General features: G+C 48.0%; 1 protein-coding gene and 1 long non-coding RNA gene across 10 annotated transcripts in view; one reads left to right on the top strand and one right to left on the bottom strand.

The window, feature by feature from the left end:
* Positions 1-133: 133 nt before the first annotated feature.
* On the bottom strand, positions 134-18373 carry HMGA1 (high mobility group AT-hook 1). Of its 9 annotated transcripts, none has more exons than XM_027826010.3 (5): positions 17884-18373; positions 8768-8876; positions 6050-6133; positions 4299-4349; positions 134-265 (listed from the first exon to the last, which is right to left on the bottom strand). In XM_027826010.3, exons 2-5 carry the CDS (start codon positions 8867-8869, stop codon positions 209-211), a joined length of 294 nt encoding a protein of 97 aa, XP_027681811.1. In that variant the 5' UTR covers positions 8870-8876; positions 17884-18373; the 3' UTR covers positions 134-208. The 9 variants fall into 9 exon arrangements, with proteins under 9 accessions (XP_027681811.1, XP_037741302.1, XP_027681810.1 ...); XM_037885374.2 differs by having other exon boundaries at positions 6050-6130; positions 17884-18154; XM_027826009.3 differs by lacking the exon at positions 17884-18373 and adding an exon at positions 16997-17521.
* The window catches only part of LOC119564445, a 40458-nt gene continuing 16410 nt past the window's right edge, over positions 2309-26356 (top strand). Inside the window, exons 1-2 of the long non-coding RNA XR_006286902.1 lie at positions 2309-2536; positions 8703-8909. This is a non-coding gene — a long non-coding RNA (uncharacterized LOC119564445). The remainder of the gene's footprint in view (positions 2537-8702; positions 8910-26356) is intronic.

Raw genomic sequence — 26356 nt, 5'->3', positions numbered from 1 at the left:
CTCCATCGGTTTGATCTGAACCCCAGTGCTGCTGCTGCTTGAGTGTGAGAAAGTTGTGGCGGGGGTGTGGGGCGCGGAGGAGGAAAAAAAAAAAAAAAACTCCCACCAAGGATTTTTGTTTTGTTTTGTTTTGGTTCCTTCCTCAGTCCAAGAACTTGACGAGAAATTGGTAAGTTGAACGATGAGGTAGTGCCGGGTTCAAGCGTTTTCACTGCTCCTCTTCGGATGACTCCTGCGAAACGTTCACTTCCTCTTCGTCCTTCTGCTGTAAGAGAAGGGAGGAGTGAGGTAGCACCCGGCCAGCCTGGCTCCAGGTCAGCAGAGGAGCACACGCCATGGCTAGTGCTGCACCATTAAAGACACAGCCCTCTTTAGACCTGCCCCTTGACTCCTCTGTATGTTTAAAACTTTCACACTCAACGGTCTTTGAGTGGAGCCCTAACCAGATTAAACTTCAAATCAAGCTCCCAAGTACCTCCAGGCCCAGCCAGGCACTTGGAACTGGCTCTGCTCCAAGGCATAGATCCGAGCTAGGATGCCAGGGTTCTCGTCCCAGCACTGCCATGGTGACTTTGGGGAAATCACTCCGTCTCTTCGCCCGGGTTTCCGTACCTGGGAAATGGGGATAAGGGCACTTGCCCGTCTTTGAGAGCTCCAGATTAAAAAGTGAGTGAGAGACAGAGTCACGTAACCAAGGTCGTTGGCATAATTGGCGATGGCTGGAACGGAACATGAAAGAATCCTGACGCTCAGTGCCCTGCTCTTAGCGTTGGACCATAGCGCCTCTGCCAAGGAGACACCCCAACTTCTGTGCCTCCAACGGGCCCCTGTAATGGATTCTGGTTACCGTCCTCAGGGAGAAGCATCTGCGCCGGCTGGTGTTGGCAGGGCCAGTCTCAGGTACTAATGTGGTGGTGGGCGCCCTGGTCCTGAGTAGGTCTTTAGCCTCGGCCATAGCAGAAATACTCAACACTAGTAACTTCCATGGACGTGAACAGCCCAACAAAAAACATATCCAGCGGCTAGATGTAATGCTTCCCAGAGGCCACAAGAGGGGACCCCAGCAGCAGCTGGAATCTCAACATGCCTGTTAAGACCAACCCTGCTCTTCCTTCCCTTTCGCAATCGACCTCTGTTCGCCCACTCGGAGAGCAGCACCCTCCCTTGCTCACCCCACCTCCCAAACCTGCAAGGCAAGGAGCACGCGTCAGCACTGCTGGCAGGAACCCCTGGGCTGAGTGCCCCAGCGATGGCATGAAACGGAGCCGGGGAGCTAAGGCATTCCTTGAAATGCACTCTTCTGCCTGGCTCTCTTTAAAGAGACACGCACGCTCGCAAACCAGTCTGAGTCACCCTCACAGTCAGCCCTGAGTCAGCAACCTCCACTTCCGCGCGTTTCATTCATAAAAAGAAAAAAAACAAACCCTTGAAGCCGGCATGGAAAGCAGCTGCCAATTCCATACAAAGTTTTCCAGTGACACAGGCCTTCTCACTTAGCGAAGGAAGGAAGGGAGTGATGGGCCCTGGTTAACCCTTCTCCGCTCCTGGGAAGCGGATTGTGGTTAACCAGCATGCCAGGGCAACCCAAAATAGAAAAAGGGGTTTGGCAGCCCCACCTGGTGAGTGAGGAAGCCGGCTAGAAAATCCTGCAGCTGTGCGAAGCCAAGGCCCTGCTCGCAGGCCGAGTTGTTTTCAGTTTAGACATTGCTTTCGCTTGGAGAATTTCGGGTGTAGAGGTAACAGCTCCCCAGGGGAGCCTGCAAAGGAATTTGCAGATTTCAAAGCCAAAGACACTGTAAAAATAATTGGAGGCGAGCTTGGTGGATCACTTGACATTACCTGTCTGTTCCTTCCCACTGAAGCACCTGGCATTGGAAAACAGGATCCTGGACTAGACAGACCTTTGGTCTGACCCAGTGTGGCCATTCTTATGTTTGTTCTAGAACACTAGTAAGCCAGGGATTGTGCAAGTTTCAGCGATGCAGCTTTGGGCTAGACCCCTGCAGTGCCAGACCAGCCCCCAGCTGCTGTTGCCATGGCAAAGCACCCCAATTCCCTCCCTCCACCACACAGGAATGCTGGGGACACTTGTGTCGTCTGCATTGTGCAGGAGGTCAGACTAGATCATAACAGTCCCTTGTGGCTTTATGAATGCACCTCAATCTAGGTCTGAAGCCCACCCCTTGCCGTTCCCATCTCAGGCCTCATTTAGCTAGGGATGGTTCCAGAATTTGGCAAGTCAGGCATTTTCCTACCAGACAGGCCTAGAACAAGTCTTCCCCTCTTCTTACCCAAGCTGGGATTTGAACCTACATCTTGAAGAGCGAGCGGCCAAGTGCACTGTGCACCATGTACGTTGTTATCCCTGGTCTTGAGTTTCCAGACAAACTCCCTTCAAAGCTGCATTTAGGAGCCCCCTCCAAATCTGGTGGCAAGCGGCAGCATCTCGCAGCACTGGTGCAGGATATTGGAAACCAACTATCCAGGCTCCCGCCCCTTCTCTGGATGTGGAGTCACTACAGCCAACCAGCAGCAGGTGAGCATGACACATTTAGCCAGGATGTTTCTGCCAAGGGCTGAGGTGGGGGTGGGGGTGGGGGGGTGTCCTGCTATGCAATGTGACCCTGACAGTGGCGTAATGCTTAGCTTGAATGGAGTTACACCAGGGAGAAAGTTACGGGGTGTACAAAGAGAGGGAAAACTGGAGGTGGTGGCTGGAGACAGCAAAGACTGAAATCCTCAGGGGGCTGGAGGGATGCAGAGGAGCCCGTGGGGCAGTTAGGGGAAGGTGGGAGGAATTCAAGTACTGTTTACAGGGTGCCCCAAATTGCCAGTCTATTCAAGCTGGCTGTAGAAGGGGACCCAGCGGAAGAGGCATGCAGTGCTGCCTTAACCTGGAGAGAAGCAAGAAAACCACGGCTCTGCAGAGCTTGCCGAGCCAGCAGAGTGCTCCCTAGGGCAGCAGATAGCAGCTTACAGCAGGGGAAGGGTGGGGCTGCTGCAGTAGCTTATCGCTGCTGGGGTGGGGCGGGGTGCTGCTGGGGGAAGCTCAGACTGCCAGGCACTGTGGGAGGGTCTGTTACAGCCAGAGATCCTCAGTGGCTGGGAAAGGGAAGAAAGAGGAGCAACGTGGGGGCAGAGGGAATTTGCTGCACACTCACTCTGCAGGAATGCCACCCTGGTAACACACCACAAAGCCTTGGGCAGGCCTGTGCCAGCTAGCTGAAGAGAACAAGCCACTTCCTGTTAGTCACTCCAGGGAGCAGAAAAAGAACACTGAGCTAATTACAGCCATTTAGAGTGGTCATGGACCACAGAGAGGTGGATTATTACCTACCATATTACAGTTTACCCCCCAGGAACCCTCTGGCAGTGAGACACCCGTCCCCTCGCTGTACTCCCCCGGGCGTCATCCGGCACCAGGATGTGACTGTGTCCCCTCGACCACAGTACATTGCATCACACCCCTAAGGTGTACCACAGTGCTGCTTCCAAGGAATCTGGCACCGACGCAGGACTGCGACCCTTCTGCTAATTCTATGCTGCTGCCCTAGGAACTTCCAGCCCCGAGATCTGGTTGCATCCCCCCTGCTATATTACAGCACAGGTCCCGAGGACCTTCCAGTACCAAGACACAACCGCATGCCCTCTGCTCCGTTAGAGCATGGACTGTGTTGCTAATGTTCAGCCCAGAGACGCAGCTCCTTGCACCCCAGCCGCTTCCACGCTCGGTTGTGCTGCTGTGGTCACAAAGTAGTCGAACGAGCGTGGGACCACGTTGAACTGCATGATTCCCATGGAAATTCACAATGACAGAAGAGACAGCTCTCAGACCCAGCTTTTGGTGCAAAAGATTTCCATCAGCAGTATAGGGGCTATGGCATGGGGCGCAGCAGTTGGCGAGCACAGATACCCATGCAGGCTAGCCAGTGTCAGTACATGCATTAGCCCACCACCAACTGGAAAGCTCCCAAGAACAGAGACCAGCTCTTATTACAGCGCAGAAGTGAAGCCATCCATCTGCAGTGTGGAATACCCGGACTGCCATCACCGTGATTCCTCCAGGACACAAGAGGCTCAGAAGAGTTTCATGCTGCTCGTCTTGATCCCACCCCTCACCACCGAGACTGGCTTCCTCCCTGCAAGAAGCAGGCCTCTCTCCCCACCTTGTATCTGTGCAAGGGCCTGATCCTGTGGGGCTCTGCATGCTATCAATTCACTGGGAGCAGAGGGGGGCTCCGCACCTGGCAGAATCGGGCCCCAGAGGAGAAAGATTAGGAAAGGAAGGTTCCACTTACCGATTTTTTGGGCCGGCCTCGAGGTTTCCTCCCAGGTGTTACTGCAGCTTTCTAAACACAGAGAGAACTTTTAAATCCACAGAGGGGACCGAAGAAACACACGCTCGCCTCCTTCCCTGGACATCTTTGATTCTATTTCTTCTAGCTCAGATGTCACGACAACCATTCCTCTTCCCCCCTTGTCACCTGTCAAACTCATCACACGAGGGGCAGTTTCCAGGCTGCCCTTGGGCTGCTGGACACAAAGATGGCCCCATGGGGCTAGATCCCCCTCCCCCCCCCCCATCAGAGTTATTTTCCTGCATGCGATGGCCAGGCCCCAGCCCCATGACTCAGAGAAATTTGCAGGATATGAGTCGCGTGTTTTCAAAACAGCTTTAAAACAAACACACACACATACCACATTCCCTGAACCTTCTGTCGATCTCTCCCCCATCCCTTCCCCCACGGATAAGCATAGTGATGTCTCATACTCTGTCATTTATACATTCTGTCCTCAAAGACTTCCTGGGGAGGCGGGTGGGGGCCTGAAGGAAGCTGGTAACCTCATCCCCCTCGCTAACACACACGCGACCCCAGGAGAACGAGCACACTGCTGCTGGGTCACTGCTGCCACAGATTCCTCCCTACGCATCGCCCTAGCTATAAGACTTGATCCTTCTATGAAGCAAGGATCTTGAAGCACTCCACCCATCTCCCGCCAGTCCTGCGTGATGGGTATCCTTATTGCCATCTTACAGGTGGGCAAACTGAGGCACAGGAGAAAGTGACTTGTCCAAGGTCCCCCACAGCAGGAATAGAACCCAGGCATCCCAGCTCTCGCCTCCCCCTTCCAATTTAACCTTCCCATTTACTGGGGGAAATATCCCTCTGGAACTGCTCCCCCCTTGAACTCCTTCCCTGTCAGGGCTGAGATCCAGGGGGCGCGGGCACAGCAATGGCCGGAGCAAGCACACGACTGGAAACGGCTGCGGAGTCTGGGTCTGGAGGGATGTGCTCAGAAACGAGCCTCCTTCTATCCTCTGCCCCACACAATTCCTTTGGGGCCCGTCCACCATTTGCAGCTGGCTAGAATAATGGTGGGATGCTCAAGGCTGCCGTTAAACAGAAGATGGGGTGTGGACCCTCCCCTCGTCCATCTGATCGCAGCCCAGAGTCTATGGTAAGAGATTTCCCTGCTCCACCCCCACTTTCCTCCCTGGAGAAAGGCCTGGGGCCCCATGCAGCAGGGAGACCTTCTTTCCCTGCCCAGCCTTGGGCACACAAACCCCAGCTGCCTCGATGCTGCACACGAAGCCAATGCTCATGCCAACACCGACAAACAAATGTCACCAGCTGTCCCAGTTGGATGCAACCGGCTTCATGTGATGGGGAAGGCCACCTAGAACTCTCCAGAGGGGCAGGAGGTTCCTCCCTGCAAAACTCTGGGTGCCCATCTGTCTGGTCCAAACCCTGTCTGTCTGCACAGCTGGGGTAGAAATCTCACCACTGAGCCCACTGCGTGCGTGCGTGCATGTGTGTGTGTGTGGGAAGTTCCGTCACCTCCTGCTTCCCAGAACAGAAATCCTGTGGATGCTACACTTTGGCCCCCAAGAAATCCAAGGGAGAGGGACATCTTGTGACCAGACACCCTCAGGCTCCCAGTGCCCAAATGCCAAGAAGTCACTTCAATCTTAAATAGCCATTAAGAAGCAGTGGATGGGGAAGGTCATGTGGTTTCCCCTGCCTCCACCCCCTGCCCCCATACCTACCCTGCCTTTAGAAGTGGCCTTGTTTTTGCTCCCCTTTGGTCTGCCACGTGGTCTCTTGGGGGTTGGTGCCTCGCTGGGTTCCTGCTGGAGACAAAGGACAGGACTTGTCAGCAGACACCCAGATCTGCAGTGATCAGTGCCGAGGGGCAGGGCTGGGGCAAGCACAGTCTGTTCACAGCCCACTTGCCCATCCAAGTGGGATCCCACTGCACCTAAGAGCAGGAAGGAATCCCAGCAAAACAAAATAAACGGGAGTCCCGGCATTAGAGGAGCATGTATGCCACTGGGCCTCTGTTATAGAAATGCCCCCAGCACGGCACTGCACCCACCCCCTCAATCTTAATACACAGATGCCAACCAAAACACCTGGCTAGTGTTTGCACTGCAGCAGAGGCCGATCAAGGGGGAACAATGCATGCTGGGACCTGTAGTTTCCAAGGGCCGTGGGAATTCAAAGTGAAGAGATGGCCACAGTGGGCCTGCACTTCGACTCGCTCTGCTTTCAGGTGACACACTCTGCTGTGGACAGAACGCACCTGTCACGCTGCGCACAGGAGGGACGTGGGACAGAGCAGACGGGGGCTACCTGGACTTCGATGGAACGGGCCGTTGGTGAGGGGGGGAGGAAAGGCATGAACCTGCCGAGAAGAGGCTGCTTTTCCTCCCAGATTTGGAGACGTAAGAGAGAACGCCATGGGGCTGATTTCTGGAGCGGGCGCTGGGATATCTCCCTTTAAAAATTAAAACTGTTAACCCCAGAGCCCATCGCCCAGGAAAGAGCACCCTGAAATTTCAACACCTGGGAGACTCATACGAAAAACAATCTAATGCACAGTTCACAATTCTGGTGTCACCGCTACAGTTTCTAATACCCAGGCACTTTCCGTTTATAGCTGCAGCTATTAGCGAACCAGTAATCCAACACCCGCAGCCCTGCCCCCACCTCCACCGAGTGACTGCCTCCCCCCACCAATCCGAGCCCTGCGAGGGAGATATTCCACCAGCCGGAAGAGGAAGGAGCTGGGATCAGCTGGCTCAGGGCAGTTAAAAGACTGATACCAAGGGCCAGTTGCTGATCTTGGTTAGGCTGGTGTCAATGTGGAGAAACTGCAATGGCCGACAGCAGAGTTAAAAACTCTGGGCTTCCAAATGAGATGTACTCACAATTTCCTGTGCTTCCCCAGCTCCCTGGGTTTATGGTTAAGGTAATAGTGCAACAACAAAGGGATCAGAGGAATGACACTCTCCAGGGGTTAGAACAGTAAATGGGAATTGGGACACCTGGATTCCCTTCCTAGCTTTGCCACTGACTTTCCGGATGCCCTTTTGTTGCCCCAGTAACATGCCTGCTTAGTAAAATGCTTCCGGAGCCTCATCTGCACAAGGCACTAGACCATCCTCGGCTGAGTCCAACTGGTCCTAAAGTTTGAGGGGCTTATTGGTGGCTAGTTACCTGCTGCAGTTCCTGGTGACGGGCAGGGGAATTCTCCCTTCCCTGCAGGTTTAGCCAGTCACGTTTCAGGTTCTGCCATAAGAGTTATAACTAGTTGGCTAACTAATCATGTTGGCTGCATGGCAGAGAGCAGAGAAATCAAAGAGTTCGTGCCTGGGCCTTACATGAGAGAAACTTACACAAACAAAATTCCCACTGGCTCAGCAGGACTGATTAGTTAATCAGCATTAGTTAAACCTGCTGAAAAAGCAGGTTTCATTAACTACCATGATCATAAAACTTGGTTCAGCTGCAGAAGTCTTGTCTATAGTATGACTCCCCTCAATTCAGCTGGGTGGGATTTTTTTTGGGTAAGTTTCCCTACTGTAGCTAAAGCCTCTAAGGTCATCTTGTTGCCATAGTCTTGACTTAGCTGGAGTCTCCTGAGGACCTTTGGGCACAGCAAGGAGAGGAACATTCTGCTTCTGTAACTCCAAGGGACTCAAAAACCGTACACCTACAGAAATGCAGCCGCCACCACTGGGGCAGAGGAGAGCAGCTGAGAGGGAGGAAATTTTGGCAGAGAACATATCCTGCCAAACTTTTATTCTATAATAAGTTCCAGGGGGTCTCTGCTGTCCACATGTAGCAAAGAGAGTCGGGGGTTATAAGTTTGTATCCAGGAGACAAGTTATGCATGTGTTCAATTCCATGGTGGTGAGCCCAATGTATAGAAATGGGACGTATAACATGATTCCCAATGCCAGTAAGTACCTTCTCTGGAGCCCCGTTTGTTTTGTTGTGTTCATCCCTAGGGTAAATGTTACTCTTCACTGAAAGTTCCTGCTGCCTTTTTGCCTTGCCTTGCCTCCTAAGTCCTTCTGGAGAGGGCCATTTGGCCCCAGCTTGGAAGCCAGAATTTAATCTTACCCAGCAATAGAAGCTATTTCTTTGCCCCATGCTAGATCTTGGGATGAAATCTCGATAAGTATCAATTCAGCCCTCTCTGATGTTGAGAGTAGCCTCATTTTGTGGATCACAAGTTAAGAAACTTGCCCAAGGCTACCACAAGTTGTAAGCAGTGGCGGAGCTGAGGAGAGAACCCAGGAGCCCTGACTCCCAGTCCTTGGCTGTAACCACCAGAGCATGCTAGATGGATGATGCCTCCCAGGTGGCAAGTCAGTCAAGGAGATGCCTCATTTTTTCCTTTCTTCCCCACAGACCTCCCGTCTGCATTCCTTGTAGAGCCCCTCTCTAAGAGCATGGAAGAAAGCAATTCTCCATACCTGAGGCTTCTTCCTGGGTCGTCCCCGCCCTCTCTTCTCAGACACGTCCTCCTCCTGTTTGGAAGCCAAGGGCTGGCTGGATTTTGCACTAGATTCACTCATCGTCTTTCTTCCAGAGGACAAAAGAAAAGAAGAAGAAAGGGTAAGTACAGAACATGTGTCTAGATGACCACTGTTCTATAGGCCACAATCACCCCCATGATACTAATGGGGAAACAGGGGCACTAAGAAGGGAAGGGTCATGTGCATGGTTGATTTGGTTGGTGTTGGTCCTGCTTTGAGCAGGGGATTGGACTAGATGATCTCCTGAAGTCTCTTTCAACCCTAATAGTCTATGATGCTATGGTGTCCAAGGAAAAGCCACCCAGGTCCTGGCAGTCAGAATTACAAACTGGGGGTCACTGGTCAGTGCATCTGCCATGTCCCATTAGAATCTTGCACTCCTCTGCGCCAGTTCTCACCCTTCTTTCCCCACAATGACCTGTGTTGGATCTGTCAGTAATAAGTTTATTGGGGAGCAGCAGAGCAAGGAACCTTGGTGGTTCCTTCAGAACATGAAGGTTTTTGTGCCTTGCCCTTTGCCCACCTCTCTGCAAGTACCCAAAATCAGAGGCCCCTTTTGAAAGTCTGGGCCCCCTCTGTTGCAGGTAGTTGTCCACACACCCCAGGGTGGGGTGGAACGGCAGGGGTGTCAGGAGTGCTCCGTGAAGGAGGGAGTGAAGTATATACAGTCTTCTCCTGCTATGCCTAGTGCTAACCAGCGACCCTTCGTTGCATGCACCCTCTAGTTATTTACACAGGTAGAGGAGTGTAAATGCACACTCGGACAGAACTACGTGGAAAAGCCTCAAGAGCAAGATGCATGAAAGCTATGGAATACTCTCCCCATGGAAAGTGGTGGGAGCCCCATTGCTTATGGCACAGAGTACCCCACCAGGGAATAATCCTGCCTTGATGGGGAGATGGTCTAGGCAGGACCTCAAAGGACTCTTCCAGCTACCAATTTTATCTTTCAGGCTGATCCTCTTCCGATAGGGTTTTTAACCCATGCTCTGTGCAGAGCTTCCCTTTCTTGTCTTGGGAACACTTCCCTAAGGTTGCTGGAGAAGATACTCCAGTGGGCATTTATGCTTCTGTTTGTACTGCTGAACTCAGGACCCCCCTGTCCTAGGTGTTGTACATATGAAATAGTAAGAGAGAGTCCCTGCCCTGAATTGCTTACAGCCTAAGACAAGACAGAGAAAAGAAGGATTATTTACCCCTGCTCTGCAGATGGGCAACTGAGGTGTAGAGAAAGGAAGAAACTTGCCCTGGGTTGCACATGAGTAGTCAGGGTTCAAATCTTATAAATCCCAGCCCAGTGCATTAGTTATAAGACCCGCCTTTAACGCAGCTGTATCTCATGCTGATCCCAACAATACCCCAACCCAAATGTGGGCAGGATCCACACCTTGGCCTAGTTAGAGTGCCTGGCTCTTCTGATGCTATTCCACAGCTCTGTACTGTCCCTCTCAAAGTCACAGGCAGATCTTAAGGCATACAGAGCAAAATGCATCCTGCACTAGCCGTGGTCACATCCTGCCAGGCTGAGAAATGGATGGAAGGGGGGAGCACATTCCAACCTGACATAGATTCATAGATACTAAGGTCAGAAGGGACCATTATGATCATCTAGTCTGACGTCCTGCATAACGCAGGCCACAGAATTTCACCCACCCACCCCTGTGGAAAAACCTCTCACCTATGTCTGAGCTACTGAAGTCCTCAAATCGTAGTTTAAAGGAGCAGAGAATCCTCCAGCAAGTGACCTGTGCCCCATGCTACAGAGGAAGGCGAAAAACCTCCAGGGCCTCTTCCAATCTGCCCTGGAGGAAAATTCCTTCCCGACCCCAAATATGACAATCAGCTAAACCCTGAGCGTATGGGCAAGATTCACCAGCCAGATACTACAGAAAATTCTTTCCTGGGTAACTCAGATCCCACCCCATCTAATATCCCATCACAGGCCATTGGGCCTATTTACCATGAATATTTAATTACCAAAACCATGTTATCCCATCATACCATCTCCTCCATAGACTTATCAAGTTTAATCTTAAAGCCAGATAGATCTTTTGCCCCCACTGCTTCCCTTGGAAGGCTATTCCAAAACTTCACTCCTCTGATGGTTAGAAACCTTCGTCTAATTTCAAGTCTCAACTTCCCGGTGGCCAGTTTATATCCCTTTGTTCTTGTGTCCACATTGGTTCTGAGCTTAAATAATTCCTCTCCCTCTCTGGTATTTATCCCTCGGATATATTTATAGAGAGCAATCATCTCTCCCCTCAACCTTCTTTTAGTTAGGCTAAACAAGCCAAGCTCCTTGAGTCTGCTTTCATAAGACAAGTTTTCCATTCCTTGGATCATCCTAGTAGCCCTTCTCTGTACCTGTTCCAGTTTGAATTCATCCTTCTTAAACATGGGAGACCAGAACTGCCCACAGTATTCCAGGTGAGGTCTCACCAGTGCCTTGTATAATGGTACTAAAACCTCCTTATCCCTACTGGAAATACCTCTCCTGATGCATTCCCAAGACCGCATTAGCTTTTTTCACAGCCATATCACATTGGCGGCTCATAGTCATCCTGTGATCAACCAATACTCCAAGGTCCTTCTCCTCCTCCATTACTTGTAATTGATGCGTCCCCAGCTTATAACTAAACTTCTTGTTATTAATCCCTAAATGCATGCAGTACCTTACACTTCTCACTATTAAATTTCATCCTATTACTATTACTCAGTTTACAAGGTCATCCAGATCCTCCTGTATGATATCCCTGTCCTTCTCTAAATTGGCAATACCTCCCAGCTTTGTATCATTCGCAAACTTTATTAGCACACTTCCACTTTTTGTGCTGAGGTCAGTAATAAAAAGATTAAATAAGATTGGTCCCAAAACCGATCCTTGAGGAACTCCGCTAGTAACCTCCCTCCAGCCGGACAGTTCACCTTTCAGTAGGACCCGTTGTAGTCTCCCCTTTTAACCAATTCCTTATCCACCTTTCAATTTTCATATTGATCCCCGTCTTTGCCAGTTTAACTAATAATTCCCCATGTGGCATGGTATCAAACGCCTTACTGAAATCCTAGGTAAATTAGATCCACTGCGTTTCCTTTGTCTAAAAAAATCTGTTACTTTCTCGAAGAAGGAGATCAGGTTGGTTTGGCATGATCTACCTTTTGTAAAACCATGTTGTATTTTGTCCCATTTACCATTGACCTCAATGTCCTTAACTACCTTCTCCTTCAAAACTTTTCCCCAAGACCTTGCATACTACAGATGGCAAACTAACAGGCCTATAGTCACCCAGATCACTTTTTTTCCCCTTTCTTAAAAATAGGAACTATGTTAGCAATTCTCCAATCATACGGTACAACCCCTCAGTTTACAGATTCGTTATAAATTATTGCTAATGGGCTTGCAATTTCATGTGCCAATTCCTTTAATATTCTTGGATGAAGATTATCTGGGCCCCCCGATTTAGTCCCATTAAGCTGTTTGAGTTTCGCTTCTACCTCAGATATGGTAATATCTACCTCCATATCCTCATTCCCATTTGTCATGCTACCATTATCCCTAAGATCCTCTTTAGCCTTATTAAAGACTGAGGCAAAGTATTTGTTCAGATATTGGGCCATGCCTAGATTATGGTGCTAGGTGCTGTACAGAGACCGTCCCTGCCCCCAAAATATTTCGTCTGAATCAATTCCCTGCAGCATTGGAGCCAAACTGTATCCTCTGTGGAAGAGCCAGGGGTGGAGGGTGGGAGGGAGAAGTGGTGCAAAGGTCACCTTGGGGCCACTGTTAAAGCCAGTCAGAAGGAAGCGCCCTGGGCAGCCCCAGCTGGCTCCCCAGCTTAAGCCTAGGCTCTTCTCAGTTCTCGTGCTCTTTGCCTCCAGCTGCTGCTCCCAGCACTGGGGGTGGAGCTGGGGTTCCCCTGCACCCTGCTCTCCACAGCCGCTGCTATCCTTTCCCCCAGCCGTGCAGTGCCCTGCACACTTATTGCATGCACCAGGGACTCCCTGCAACTCCAAATTCTCTGTGTGCCCCCAACCACACTCAACAAAAGAAGTCCATTTTTCTAGCAGTTAAGCCACTAGTCACCAGTGCTCAGAATAATGTCTAACACTTCCCTCCCTCCAAGTCAGCAGCGACTAGAATGGGTCCAATTCCAAAAGGATCATCAGCAGTCAGGAAACAAAACCCACCCCAGCAAAATGCCTTTGAGCTCACTAAAACAAGTGACACGAGCATCTAAATTAGTTTGTCTAAATAAATCTGTGGCAGAGCAGTTGGCAAACTCATCCCCAACTGATAACAAGGGAAGCCTTAATGTATTCTACACTAGACCATCTAGAGTTAATGGATTCCCATCCAACTCGAGGTAGCTAATACCTTGGTAAAGGTTAATCCGGATACTTTAGCATAGTAACAAAGTTTCAAGGACCCTCCTCCCATCTATAAAGAAAGAGTGTGTTTGCAACCCCCCGAAACCTGTTCACAACCCCCCAGTGGAGAACCCATGTCCTAGGAAAACAGGTGCTTAATGATATTGGTTGTCAGCAACTGGATCCCACTCAACTGACTTTGCAAGTTATGATCAGAGAGGACAAAGCTCTTTCCAACACCGTTGCATGCCTACGTCAAGCAATGGTCAGTCCCATCTACCCTCCCAGCTGTAGCAACCGAACAGGGTCCCCTTTGCAGACAACTGCCCTCCGCAACGGGTGGTTTGCTCAAATTCCACACCAACAGTTATTGTCCTCAGTGATGGGCATGTAGCCGTCCTCGGCAGGGCTTCGCTGGGAAGTTCAGATTTCTAAACAAGTTGCATAGTGGGATGAAAGCCCAAGGAAACCCCACACACGCATCCTGAATGCACAGACCTTCTAGGTTTTTAAAACAGTACATATGGGCTCATGTTCAGCTGTGGAAGTGACTCACAAGTAAGTAAACCTCAGAAGCCACAGCCTCATGTAAACACCCCTATGTATTACTCACTACAAGGATTCTCTCCCTCAGAAATATGGTCCTAATGTTTTTGGGTTGGGTTTGTTTTTAAGTAAAATTCTTGGCTACTTGGGTATCCAGTTAAGAAATCTGACAAGCGTCCTGACATGATACATCCTCCGAGCACCCCCTTCCATCTCTGACAACCTGGGCATGCAGGCGTGGGGAGCGCTGGACCCACAACATATGCAGCCTCTTCAGGGACCTGCATGGGGCAGGGCTCAGCCCTGTAGCAAACAGCCCACAGTGCTAACTCAGGATTCCTGGTCCTCATTCTGACCCCGTAGCGAGGTTTTTGGTGGAACTGTGTTGCCATGGAGGGAAGGAGAGAGCCAAGAAGTAGCTTAGAGACACAAACCTCTCAGTAGATGGCCCTAGCCTCCAATGGACCCCTTCAAGAGCTGCACAAACCCATGAGGAAGAGATTTGCAGGTCCTCTAGGCTGAACCTCCGGCCAGTTTTTGCAGGGGCCCTAACAGGCAACCTCACTGCAGGATTATGCTGTATTGGGAAATGGCCCTATACCTGTGTTGGGATGGGATAGGTCTCTTCCCTGTCTAAGACAGAGTTTATGCTACAGCCATGCCACTGTAGTGACGTAGCATAGACGTGTCCTGTGTCGATGGAAGACTTTTTCCCATCCGCATAGTTCATCCGCCTCCCCAAAAGGCAGTAGCTAGGTTGAGGGACGAATCCTTCTGTCTACGTCTGCAGCCGCAACAGGGGTTAGGTTAACCTAACTACATACAGTGTTCTGGGCACACAGGTTTTCACAGCCCCGAGTGAAATAGGTCGACCTAAGTTTTTAGGTGCAGACCAGGCCTTAAGCTTATGAAGAGAAGACTTCAGTGGTGTGGGAGGATCTAGTCAGGTCACACGGTTGTCTCCCTGCTCTCTGGCCTAAACCTCAGCAGCCAGGGGAACAGGAAGTTAAAGCACAGCAGAGAGACACAACTGGCTGGCACCTGAGGAAGGGACATGGCATTTGTAAGACCAAAGGTCCATCTAGCCCCATATCCTGTCTTCCGACAGTAGCCAATGCCAGGTGCCCCAGAGGGAATGAACAGAACAGTAATCATCAGGTGATCTAGCCCCTGTTGCCCACTCTCAGCCTCTGGCAAACAGAGGCTAAGGACACTGTCCCCTGCCCATTCTGGCTAATAGCCATTGATGGCCTTTTCCTCCATGAACTTATCTAGTTCTATTTTGAACCCTATTATAATCTTGTCCTTCACAACATCCTCTGGCAAGGAGTTCCACAGGTTGACTGTGCATTATATGAAAAGATACTTCCTTTTGTTTTAAACCTGCTGCCTATTAATTTCATTGGGTGGCCCCTAGTTCTTGTTTTGTGTTATGAAAAGGAGTAAATAACACTTCCTTATTTACTTTCTCTGCACCAGTCATGATTTTATAGATCTCTATCATATCCCTCCTTAGTCGTCTCTTTTCCAAGCTGACAAGTCCAGTTTTATTACTCTCTCCTCATTTGGAAGCTGTTCCATACCCTTAATCTTTGCTTCTCTCCCCAATCTCCACACCTGGGACTGATTTCACAGCTCCTTTGCACCAGACAGGAGCCCTGCCAATCCAAGCCCTAGTCACCACCTCGCAACTTAACAACAAAAGAAAAGCAATACCCACAGGAAACAGTCTCTTCACGCCCAAGAAGTCCTCTCAGAGCAGTCTCACAGGGACACCACCCAGAAGGCAGAGCAGGGCAGTCCCAACAGCAAGGCGATAAAATAAATAAAAACCAGTTTTACCGATGAGCCCAGGAGGGGCTCAGGACAAAAGGCGCATGCAATTCCCTATTAACTTGACTAACATTCCAAGGCTCTGCTTTGAAGACCCCCACTCTATTGGAGCAGCCATCCTTTACAACAGGGGTTCTCAAACTTTTGTAGTGCTGACCCCTTTCACACAGGTTTCAGAGTAGCAGCCGTGTTAGTCTGTATTTGCAAAAAGAAAAGAAGTACTTGTGGCACCATAGAGACAGCCAATTTATTTGAGCATAAGCTTTCGAGAGCTACAGCTCACTTCATCGGATGCTCAGATAAATTGGTTAGTCTCCAAGGTGCCACAAGTACTCCTTTCCCTTTCACACAGCAAGCCTCTGAGTGCGACCATCCCTTATAAATTAAAAACACTTTTTAAAAATATTTAACACTATTATAAAATGCTGGAGGTGAAGCGGGATTTGGGGAGGAGGCTGACCGCTCATGACCCCCAGTTTGAGAACCCCTGCTTTAAAACAAACATGATAAAGGCGCGGGGTGAAGGGGGACAGGAAGAGACAAGACCATAAGCCAGAGGTTATAATCAAAACCACCCTCAGCAGGAATGGCTCGATTTCAGGAGTATGGTGTAGACCCCTCCTCGAGAGGAACGAGGGGGAGTGGAAAGAAACCTTGTAAAGTTTACAGTGGGGAAAGCCCCCACCCCATCACCACACCTAAATGGGACTGAAAGAAAGACCAACAGATCTCTTCCTCTCTGGACCTATAATGAAACCAAGCCCCCCAGCTGGAAGGGAAGTCTGGGAGCCAGGTAGAGCCCACAGCTGCTGGAACTGGGGGTGTTGCTGCTGCACCCCGTGGCCTGATAGCTCAGTGGTTTGAGCATTGGCCTGTTAAACCCAGGGTTGTGAGTTCAATCCCTGAGGGGGCCATTTAGGGATCTGGGGCAAAAATTGGGGATTGGTCCTGCTTTGAGCAGGGGGTTGGACTAGATGACCTCCCGAGGTCCCTTCCAACCCTGACAGTCTGTGATCCTATGAAGTGGATTCTATCAGACAGGGTTTACAGCCTGGTTCAATAGCTCTCAGCACCCCAACTATACAAATTGTTCCTGCCGCCCTGGTAGAGACCCCCCCCCCCCCGCAACAAAAGCGCCTCTAGGGAGAGAGACACACTTTAGAGAGCAGGCAGGGAGGAGAAGTTATTTCCCACCGAACAAGCCCCCGCCCGCCCCCGCCCGATGGGGGGATCAAAGAGCCCCAGCCCCGCAGAAATAACAAGTACCCCCCCTTGCCCTAGGATCCAGCCGCTGCACCCCTGCCGACCGTCGGCCCAGCACCCCCAGAACCCAAGCAGGCAAGCGACCCCTCTCCCTAACGAACACCCCAGAGCCCAAGGAAAGCGCCCCCCGGCACCCCCAAAACACAGCAGTGGCTTTACCCCAGGCTCTTCTTGGTTGGCGAGGGGGAGCCATGGCTCTGGGAATCGGCCCCTTTAAAGGGCCAGGAGGAGGAGGAGGGGTTTCTTGCGAGCCCAATGCGCTACCTGCTCTCTGCAAAATAAATGGGGAAAGGAAAAAAACCCACCCCCCCCCGCACCCCCAGCTCTGCCTGGCTATTGGCAGAAATGCCGTGCAAAAAAAATACCAAGCGGTGGAGGAAAGTGCTGTCGCGCGATTTGAAAATGAAACCGGCTCGGAGTGTGCGTATTTGCAAAGCTCGCCAGGGCCGGGGCGGGGGGGCAGGAGCGGATCACCCGAGCCCGGCAGGAGCGAGCTCCGCCAGCAACCCGGAGGCGACTGCGAGCTCGGAGCTCCCTGCCAGGGCACCCCCCCGCCGCGGCTGCTGTTTCTCCTGCTCCTCCCCAGCGCTCAGCTGCTGTCTCCGGCGGGGCTTTTCCATCCCTCCGCTCGGAGACCTGCTGAAGAAAGAGCCGTCCCCTCCCCCTCCCCAATCAGGTGCTTTAATGATAATAATAAAAAATAAAGAAGGGGGGGGGAGGTAGCATTGCAGAGTCTGCCCACCCCAAACCCAGGAAAAGCCCTCCCCACTCCCATTCTTGCAATGCATGATGAGAATAAAAGCAAAGGGCATATTTATTCCGCATGCCTTGCTGGCTTCTCTCTGCAAATTCTAAAAACCAGGCTTCATTATTATTATTATTTGCAATTTGCAAATGATTTTTTTGCCCTCCCCCCCAACCGTGCCCATTCGACTACAAAATAATCATCAAAATAAACAAAACACCAACTTACTGACACCCCCCTCACCACCTCCACCCAAAACAAAACGGAAAAAAAAAAAAAAAAAAAAAGGCCAGACACTCACAATTGCTCCTGATCTCGGATCTGTGTGGGGTGTGTGTGTGTGTGTGTTTTTTTTTTCCTTGTGTGTCTGTGTTGTGATCAAATTAAACCAAAACCCCCCTTCTGGCTGCTGCTGATTGCAAATGCGGATCTGAAACAAGAAGGCAGGCAAGGAGAGACTCACTCACACACATATACAGACCAGCCAGGGCGCTCTTATTTATATAAATAAAAAAATTGTTCCAAGAGGAAGGAAGCTGGGTCAAAATCATTTGCACGGGGAGGGGGGGGCAGAGAGGGGGAAATAGGAAAGGGACCAAAAAAAAAAAAACCCCAAGAAAACACCCCTCCAAGCTTTACTGGAGGGAATCCAGCTGCTAAAAATAGCAAAATCACACTCCAAATTAAATAAGGGCAGGCAGGCTAAGCTAAAGGGAGCTTTAAGCCCTTCCAGTTGAGGAGGGGTGGAGCCCAGCAGAGGCTACGCTACGCCATCACCAGTGGGTGGGGAAGATGCAAAGAAGGGGAAGGGAAGGGTGATTTAAAAGGGCTGCTGCGGTTAAAGCCAATGTTGGAAGGTGGGTGGAAAGTGGGTAAGAGTAAAAAACCAGCAGAAGCAAAAAAAGCAGCAAGATTCGCCTCCCACTCCCCCCCCCCTTAACAAAACAAACCTGGTCAGATGGAGGAGACAAGAAGAGAACTATTTTTCAGAGCTGTCATTTAGACATATAAATATTAAAAGAGGGTAGAACCCCCCCCCCATTGTTCTTTTGTTTAAAGGAGAAATGATTCCTGTGTAGTTGGGCCTCCTGCTGGGGGAAAGGTAGCGTGGGAACCTTGTAGTTCTGAGAGCGAGGTGCTGTTTTATTATTTTGTAGAGAGATGCTCGCAGGTAGCTTTGAGCCCCCCCGTTTTTAAAACACATTGCCTTTTTTTGAAATATACAAAATCACTTTGATCGTAAGCTGGGGCAGGACCTGGTTTTGTTCCCTGGTCCTTGATTGGTGGTCCTAGGCTCTGCTGTAACAGAAATAATAAATAATTATGAAAGGGATACAGTCAACGTCAACCTGATGGGGATGTGAATATGTTCTCTTACTGCAGTAGAGTGCAGTTACTCCTGATTTGCAACAGTGTACATGAACGAAGAATCAGGGCAATATAGTGTAATGTAGGGAACTTTTTCACAGCATGGGTTGCATAGTCATAGACTGTCTTGTGGCCATCTTCCCTCCTATTTGTTTCAGAGTAGCAGCCGTGCTAGTCTGTAGTCGCAAAAAGAAAAGGAGTACTTGTGGCACCTTAGAGACTAACCAATTTATTGTGATTGTTCAGGCCCACCTCTGGCCCACGTTCGCCATTGCAAGACATCCTTGTAGTAGCTACAGCAATTGCTTATGTGGAAAAGTAACAGTAGGAATGTATTTAACATATTTTTAGCTTATTTTAATGTGATTTAACTGCTGGAAATAATGAAAAGCCAGCGCCGTGTGACCAGCCCCGGACCACCAGCCACACACACCCTTTTTTTCAGAACCATTGTTGTAAACAACACCCATTTCTTTACCTAAGTTATTATAGCATCAATCTATTAAAAGTGAAACAGAATTTTTAAAATCCAATTCACTTGTCCCTCTTTATGGTCTTTGTTTGTTTTGCATTTCTCCCAGCTTGGATAACGAAAATGAATCAGCTTCTCTTTTTCTGATGGTCATTTTCCCATCCAGGCTTTTCCTCCATCTTTGGTTTTCAAACTCTGCAGTTAGTTTAAAGTTGTTTCGTTGTCTTGTTCATTTGAAATGGCAGAGAAGTTTCTGAGAGCCAAAGTTTTCAAATCTGCATGCTTAAAGTTAAGTTCCTAAATAAAGATTTAGGAACCTAAATCAAAGTAGCTGGATTTTCACATGTGCTAAGTAGCTGTAGCTCTCACGAGGTCTGAGCCTGGAATGAGCCACAAAGGTTCACCAGTGCAAAATTCAGGATCAGGGCTATGGATCTAGATGGGAGCTGAGAGTCTCAGTATCTCTGGAAATCAGGCCACTCTTATAGGAGGGATAGGATTTTTGGCCAGCGCCTAGCACACTGGAGTCCTGGTCTCTGACTTTTCAAAAGCGCATAAACCCTTTAGGAACACAGCATTGTTGTTTTTAAAGAAACCTAAAGGAGTTAGGTACTGAGCTCCCATTGCAATTAAATGGGAGTTGGGTGCTTAACTCTCTGACTCCTTTGAAAATTCCAATCACAAGTCAGACTGAACGTCGTTCGTTTCTCAGTTCGTTAGGCCCTTTTGAAAAACTCATCCTTAGAAGCCTGAATGTAGATTTCGGCGCCTAACTTTAGGCACGGACGTCTGACATTTTTCCATTTGGGTTGTATGTTTTTAATAAAAGCTTTTTTTCCCCAATACAAAATTAACTTGTTATGCCAAATTGTAAATTGCTATTATCTTTTTAATAGGATATTTTTCATGACCTTAAGAAAACAAATACATATATGTAATGAAAACAAGCATATCCTGGCTTTTTGGTTTTGATTTAAAAAATCCCTTGCAAATTCCCCTGTATGTTCCTAATTTAAACACATAATATTGTTCCTGACCCCTGGAAAGTGAAACAGACTAAACATGAAAGGGAAACTGATTAGTCTGTTTTTAATGTTTAGCAAAATGCAGGAAAAAAATTAAATGGGACAAATGATAAAAAAGTAAATATTGGGGTGATTATCCTTTCAGACCAGTTTTACACTAGGTAACTCGACTGAATTCAGTGGGGTTACTCCTGATTCACACTGATTTGAGAGAAGAATCAAGCCCATATAATGGTGTTTATCTCAATTTACACCGGTGCAGATGAGACAAGAAGCAAGCCCCTCTGATGTGCTTTTTGTTTTAAATCTACTTTTTTATACTATAAAGCTTTAGTAACACAGGGAAGGAACTTTAAAAAAAAAGAAAAAGAAAAAAAAGAAATACACCTGGTGCTATGCAAGAGTAAATAATAAAATCACAATAGATCTGATTCTCTGTTGCTTTGCAATTTGTGTTCTTATTTACACCTGTGCAAAGTGCGTTTAAAATGCTGCCATTCTGACTGGAGATTTTTTTTAAAAAATGTGTCCTTTCAGGCACTCTCTTTAGATCTAGGAATGTGACTATGATGGAGGGGTGTGTGTGATGATTTTTTTACTCACTTCTACAGTCCATCAATGAATTCATCAAATGGAGACTGCTCAGGAAGGCACCACGCAGCACTGTAATATATGTTTTTAATTATAGTGATGTCCTGTGGAAAATACAGGATCATGGAGGAATTCATAGGGTGCTTGGTAAGAGACCTGTAGATTATACGTGACAATGTCAACTACTTAACACAAGGTTAAAAAATTCTCTATATTTACAACACCCCCATGGAAGGTTGAAAATAAAAAAGCCATTTCTTGCTGTCTGTTTTTAAGCAGAACTCCCTGCTGGAACCAATGCTTAAAAGCCAATGCACTGTATAGCCCCAAATATCTTTTTCACTATTATTTTTGCCATCTGATTTTCCTCTTTTCTGAGCTAAAACCAAAAAGACACTGCATTGATAGGCTGCAGGTGTAATATTTATAAAGAAAAATAGAAGGGCTTACAAAACCTGATTATAACAAAAATGAGCTCTTTGGAGAACCTGCCTCCGTAAAGCAACGTTTACAAATATGGATTTAAAACATTTGCCTCAAGAGTTTCCAGCCCTTAAATGGCAGCCCGGGGCTATTGCAAAAGCAGAAAGTGAGGCTGCCTAGAAACAAAAATGAAAGTGACCCACGTTTCCGTTGTCCCAGCTGAGCGAAAGGCAGAAAGTAACTGAGCAGCATACATTATTAAAGGTATTTTAAAAAAACCCCTCCTTTGTGCTAATAATTTCTAGGTACTAACGCAGGTAAGGAACTGTTTGTTAAGCAATATTTTTAACCTGATTGTGTCCCTGACTATACAGAAGAGGTGATATTATAATGGGATTCTTTCATAAATAGCTTCAGATGACACTGTGACTCATCAGCCAAAGCACTCTGGTTCATATGTCTCGTCAGTCACCACGACTGTGGGAGGAGGTTTTGTTGGACAGTATGGTTTATTAATTATTTGTACTACAGCATCCAGAGGCCCTAACAGAGATCAGGGACCCATTGTGCTGAGCACTGTGCGCTGCCATGGTAGAAGATGGTCGCTGCTCTACAGAGTTTACAATCTAAATAGGCAAGACTGACAAAAGAAGGATTAGGTTTCAGAGTAGCAGCGGTGTTAGTCTGTATGCGCAAAAAGAACAGGAGGACTTGTGGCACCTGAGAGACGAACAAAATTATTTGAGCATAAGCTTTCGTGAGCTACAGCTCACTTCATGAAGTGAGCTGTAGCTCACGAAAGCTTATGCTCAAATAAATGTGTTCGTCTCTAAGGTGCCACAAGTCCTCCTGTTCTTTTAAAGGAAGGATTAGTATCCTCATTTTACAGATGAGGCTCAGAGAGATTGGCTCAGGGTCGCACAGGAAGGAATTTCTACTGCACAGCCAACAGCAGGAAGCCCAGAATTTTGTTTTTCAGTGGGTTCTATAAAATTGTAGTTATGTTTTGAAACGGACAATTTAAAAAAAAAAGAATCTTCAAGGGGAAATTCTATTCTTGGATAAACTGGTGCCAGTCTGGAATCATTCTGATGGAGCTACTTTGGTGTGAATGAGCAGAACTTGGCTTTAAGAATCTAGCAGATTTGCCCTCCCCCGCCCTTGGTTTATTAAAGTAGGTGAAGTTTTGAGCAGACAGCCCCAAGAGTCGCTCTTTAAAGCTGGCAATGTCATGTAGCCTTACATAATGGAACGGAAACTGGGGGTGATGCATTTTATGCGAGTGTTCCATTTGTTGATCCAACTTTAGTATCAAACAGAGAAGCTAATGAGTGGATGTGGGCACAGATACAGAGCAATCCTGATCATATTCCTATTCCATTTATCCCCAGCAGAAGAGGGGGAAAGGCTGGTGTGTCAAGATAGGCGAAAGTGAGAGAGAGACCTGAGAGAAAGGGGCCCGTCTAAATAGACCGTTTTAAGGAGGCCTTTCATTGCGGCATTAACAGTGTAACTCAACTGGTTCTAATGCCAGTGGAAGCGGTAGACGAATGTTGGCAGTTTTATACGACTGTATTGTCTAGATCTGCTCTGAGCAGACAGGGCATGGTGGTAAAAATGACTTAGCCCCATGCATACGAGCACCCCCCACTGTTGATCCCGCTGGTGAAATGGCACCAACACTAGTGCAATAGTGGGAGATTGCTCTAAAATTGTTGGGTAGATGCAACATAAGAGGGTTTGTGGGGTTTGTTGCTGTCAAGATGACAGGGCTGGCTGCCCTTCTGTCCCCTTCCCGGTCTCTCTGAGGTCACACCTTCAGGTATCAGGCCTTGTGCCATTACCTCTCCTGGGGTGGAATATCACAGTTCTCCCACTCGTAGACCTGGCCTTGGCCTACAGCATCCAGTCTATCGACTGCGTTTGGCACCTGTGGTTCTTCCCTTCGGGAGCCTGTGACCGATGGCGACCAACGTACTGTTGAATTTCAACAGTCGGAACGCAGCATTTGGAGAAACAAGATTTTAAAGCAACACACTGTCTACACGCACGTCTATCTCGCTTAAAGCCCTGCCATCCTGTGATGGTGACCTAAGCAAGCCTAGCTTCTTCAGACACACAATAGGTGTCTGTGAGTCTGAACAGCTTCCCAACAACTGCCTCCCGCGGGGAAAGAGAGTTCTTTCTTATCCAGCCACAATCCCATCTTCTGGTTATTACCTCTGGCTCCTTGTGGCAAAACAAGTTTTGCAACTTGGCTAGAAGCAGGAGATCAAATCTTCACACCTAATATCTTGGGTATTGTCTCTTAACAACACCAAAGTGTTTACTGGAAATAGAGGTGGCTTCCCTTGAATCATTGTTTTCCTTTCTACAGTAAACTTCCCAATAACGTGGCCAACTCCCAGTATTCCTAAACTTTTATGGAGCTGCTCCTCTTCCATTGCAACTGACAAAGCTATTGTTATTACTAGTAATATTGTATTTTTATATAGCACTAATGGGGATTTGTGTGTGTGTGTGTTTATAGACCTAGGTTAGCTAGCTGGCTATCATTTATGAAAGATTTCCCAAACTAACTAGTGATTTGGGGTGCCCAGCCTGAGACATTAAAAGAGCCTAGTTTACAGAGGAGCGGGTGTTCTGCAGTTTCTAAAAGCTAGTTGGTTTTAAAAATCTTAGCCATGTATATTCCAGTGGATATACTGTGTAGCTATATACAGTGGATCATTCATCCATCATTAAAATGCAGCCACCTCTGAGTTGGAATGTGGCAGCTGCTCTGGGTCTGCAACACGAAACAAAAATGAAGAATATACCATATTCAGTTGAAATGACAGAGAGAATTTAGGGAGGCAGAATTGTTGCAATCCTTTTGAGCATCGCTTGAAAGACTACAACTCCATTCTCCCCTTCCTGGTAATGAAGGCAGGTAATTGCAAAGCTGCATAGGGGATTTTTCACTGTTGAGGGCTATTGATACATTGTGATTGATATTGATTGACAGCTATTAATATTACACCCTCCAAAAGCTATATAGACGACTTGGCAAAAACTGCAGGCCACGCAGGACTCAAATGTATTTAAGCCAAAACAGACATCCTTGATATTCACACGTCAAGCAGTAACATCATATTAGAAGGAAAAAGCATCAATAAAGTAGAACAGTGTTTACCTGGGCAGCACCATACTATCCAGCAGAGACCTCAAAAAAGAAGTGACACCAAGACTGGGAAAGACATTGACTAAACTCTACAATGTATGTAAACCACAGATCTATAGAACCAAGAGAGAAAACTGAGAATTTTCAGCGTATATGTAACCTCAGTGCTAACACATGGCTGTGACCATTGGAGATATATTAAAATGTGAGCTAGAAAGTTAGATGTGTGAGAGAATAAGTGCCCGTGAAAGATTCTGGGCATTGGATGGAGATACTTTGCCACCACTGAAGAGATCTGAGGAATCACCAATCCATAGCTCATCTCCACCACAATGAGAAGGACACAGTTGGGGCATAAAGAACAGGAGGACTTGTGGCACCTTAGAGACTAACACATTTATTAGAGCATAAGCTTTCGTGAGCTACAGCTCACTTCGTCGGATGCATGCAGTGGAAAATACAGTGGGGAGATTTTATATACACAGAGAACATGAAACAATGGGTGTTACCGTACACATTGTAACAAGAGTGATCAGGTAAGGTGAGCTATTACCAGCAGGAGAGCGGGGGTTGGGGGGACCTTTTGTAGTGATAATCAAGGTGGGCCATTTCCAGCAGTTGACAAGAATGTGTGAGGAACAGTGGGGGGGAAATAAACAAGGGGAAATAGTTTTACTTTGTGTAATGACACATCCACTGCCAGTCTTTATTCAAGCCTAACTTAATTGTATCCAGTTTGCAAATTAATTCCAATTCAGCAGTCTCTCCTTGGAATCTGTTTTTGAAGTTTTTTTTGTTGAAGAATTGCCACTTTTAGGTGTGTAATCGAGTGATCAAAGAGGTTGAAGTGTTCTCCCACTGGTTTTTGAATGTTATAATTCTTGACGTCTGATTTGTGTCCATTTATTCGTTTACGTAGAGACTGTCCAGTTTGGCCAATGCACATGGCAGAGGGGCATTGCTGGCACAGGATGGCATCTATCACATTGGTAGATGCGCAGGTGAATGAGCCTCTGATAGTGTGGCTGATGTGATTAGACCACACTATCAGAGGTATATACTCCTGAGGCCAGCACACAAACTCCCACGTGAAGTTGTCAAGTGGAAACCAACTGGTGTGAGGAAATGAGGGTGCCCAAGAGAAACCTTACGAAGTACCCTTAGCAGGGAGGGCAGAACAGTCGATCTCAACACAGAGAGGGATGGAAGAGCTGGAGTACCGACACTGGAGTGAGGATGTAATAATACAGGACATGAACATAAGTATTGTGTTTGTCATCTTCAAAGTCTTATGGGAGAATAATTAATCCTCACAACTGCATTGTGAAATAGGAGAGTCTGATTATGCCCATTGTACAGGTGGATAACTCGGGGCACACAGGTGAAGTGACTTGTTCAAGGCCACATAATAAATCAGTAGCAGAGTGTGAATTACAGTTCCTGGCTCCCAGTCTGGTGCTCCGCCCACACCTCTCTCCAGTAGGAGGCTTTGACTCTCTGCTCAGCCAGACCCCCTGGGAACACCGTCTCCATCCTCTTTCTTCATGTGTTCACACAAGTGAAAATACGGTCTGCTTCCCTTTGAAATGGGTGCTCAAGCGTTTCAGAAACAATTTGGGCAGGCCGCTCCTGGCTGAACTGGTTATCTGGTGGATGGTTCATTCTCAAGGCCAATAAGCCAGATTAATAACAACACTTGGTTCTGCTTTGGTGCCTTTTATTGGAGGAGTTT

Source organism: Chelonia mydas, chromosome 21 (assembly GCF_015237465.2).
Source record: "Chelonia mydas isolate rCheMyd1 chromosome 21, rCheMyd1.pri.v2, whole genome shotgun sequence".
Taxonomy (NCBI): Eukaryota; Metazoa; Chordata; order Testudines; family Cheloniidae; genus Chelonia; species Chelonia mydas.
This window is presented reverse-complemented; position numbering and strand designations above follow the sequence as displayed.

Bases quoted from the DNA above. Each gene is read 5' to 3' on its own strand.
- HMGA1 (XM_027826010.3), bottom strand. From the start codon at position 8,869: ATGAGTGAATCTAGTGCAAAATCCAGCCAGCCCTTGGCTTCCAAACAG. The intron at 4,350-6,049 runs GTAGGTATGGGG...CTCTGTGTTTAG, and splicing joins AGGCCACTTCTAAAGGCAGG to AAAGCTGCAGTAACACCTGG. The intron at 266-4,298 runs GTAAGTGGAACC...CTTCTCTTACAG, and splicing joins GAGGCCGGCCCAAAAAATCG to CAGAAGGACGAAGAGGAAGT.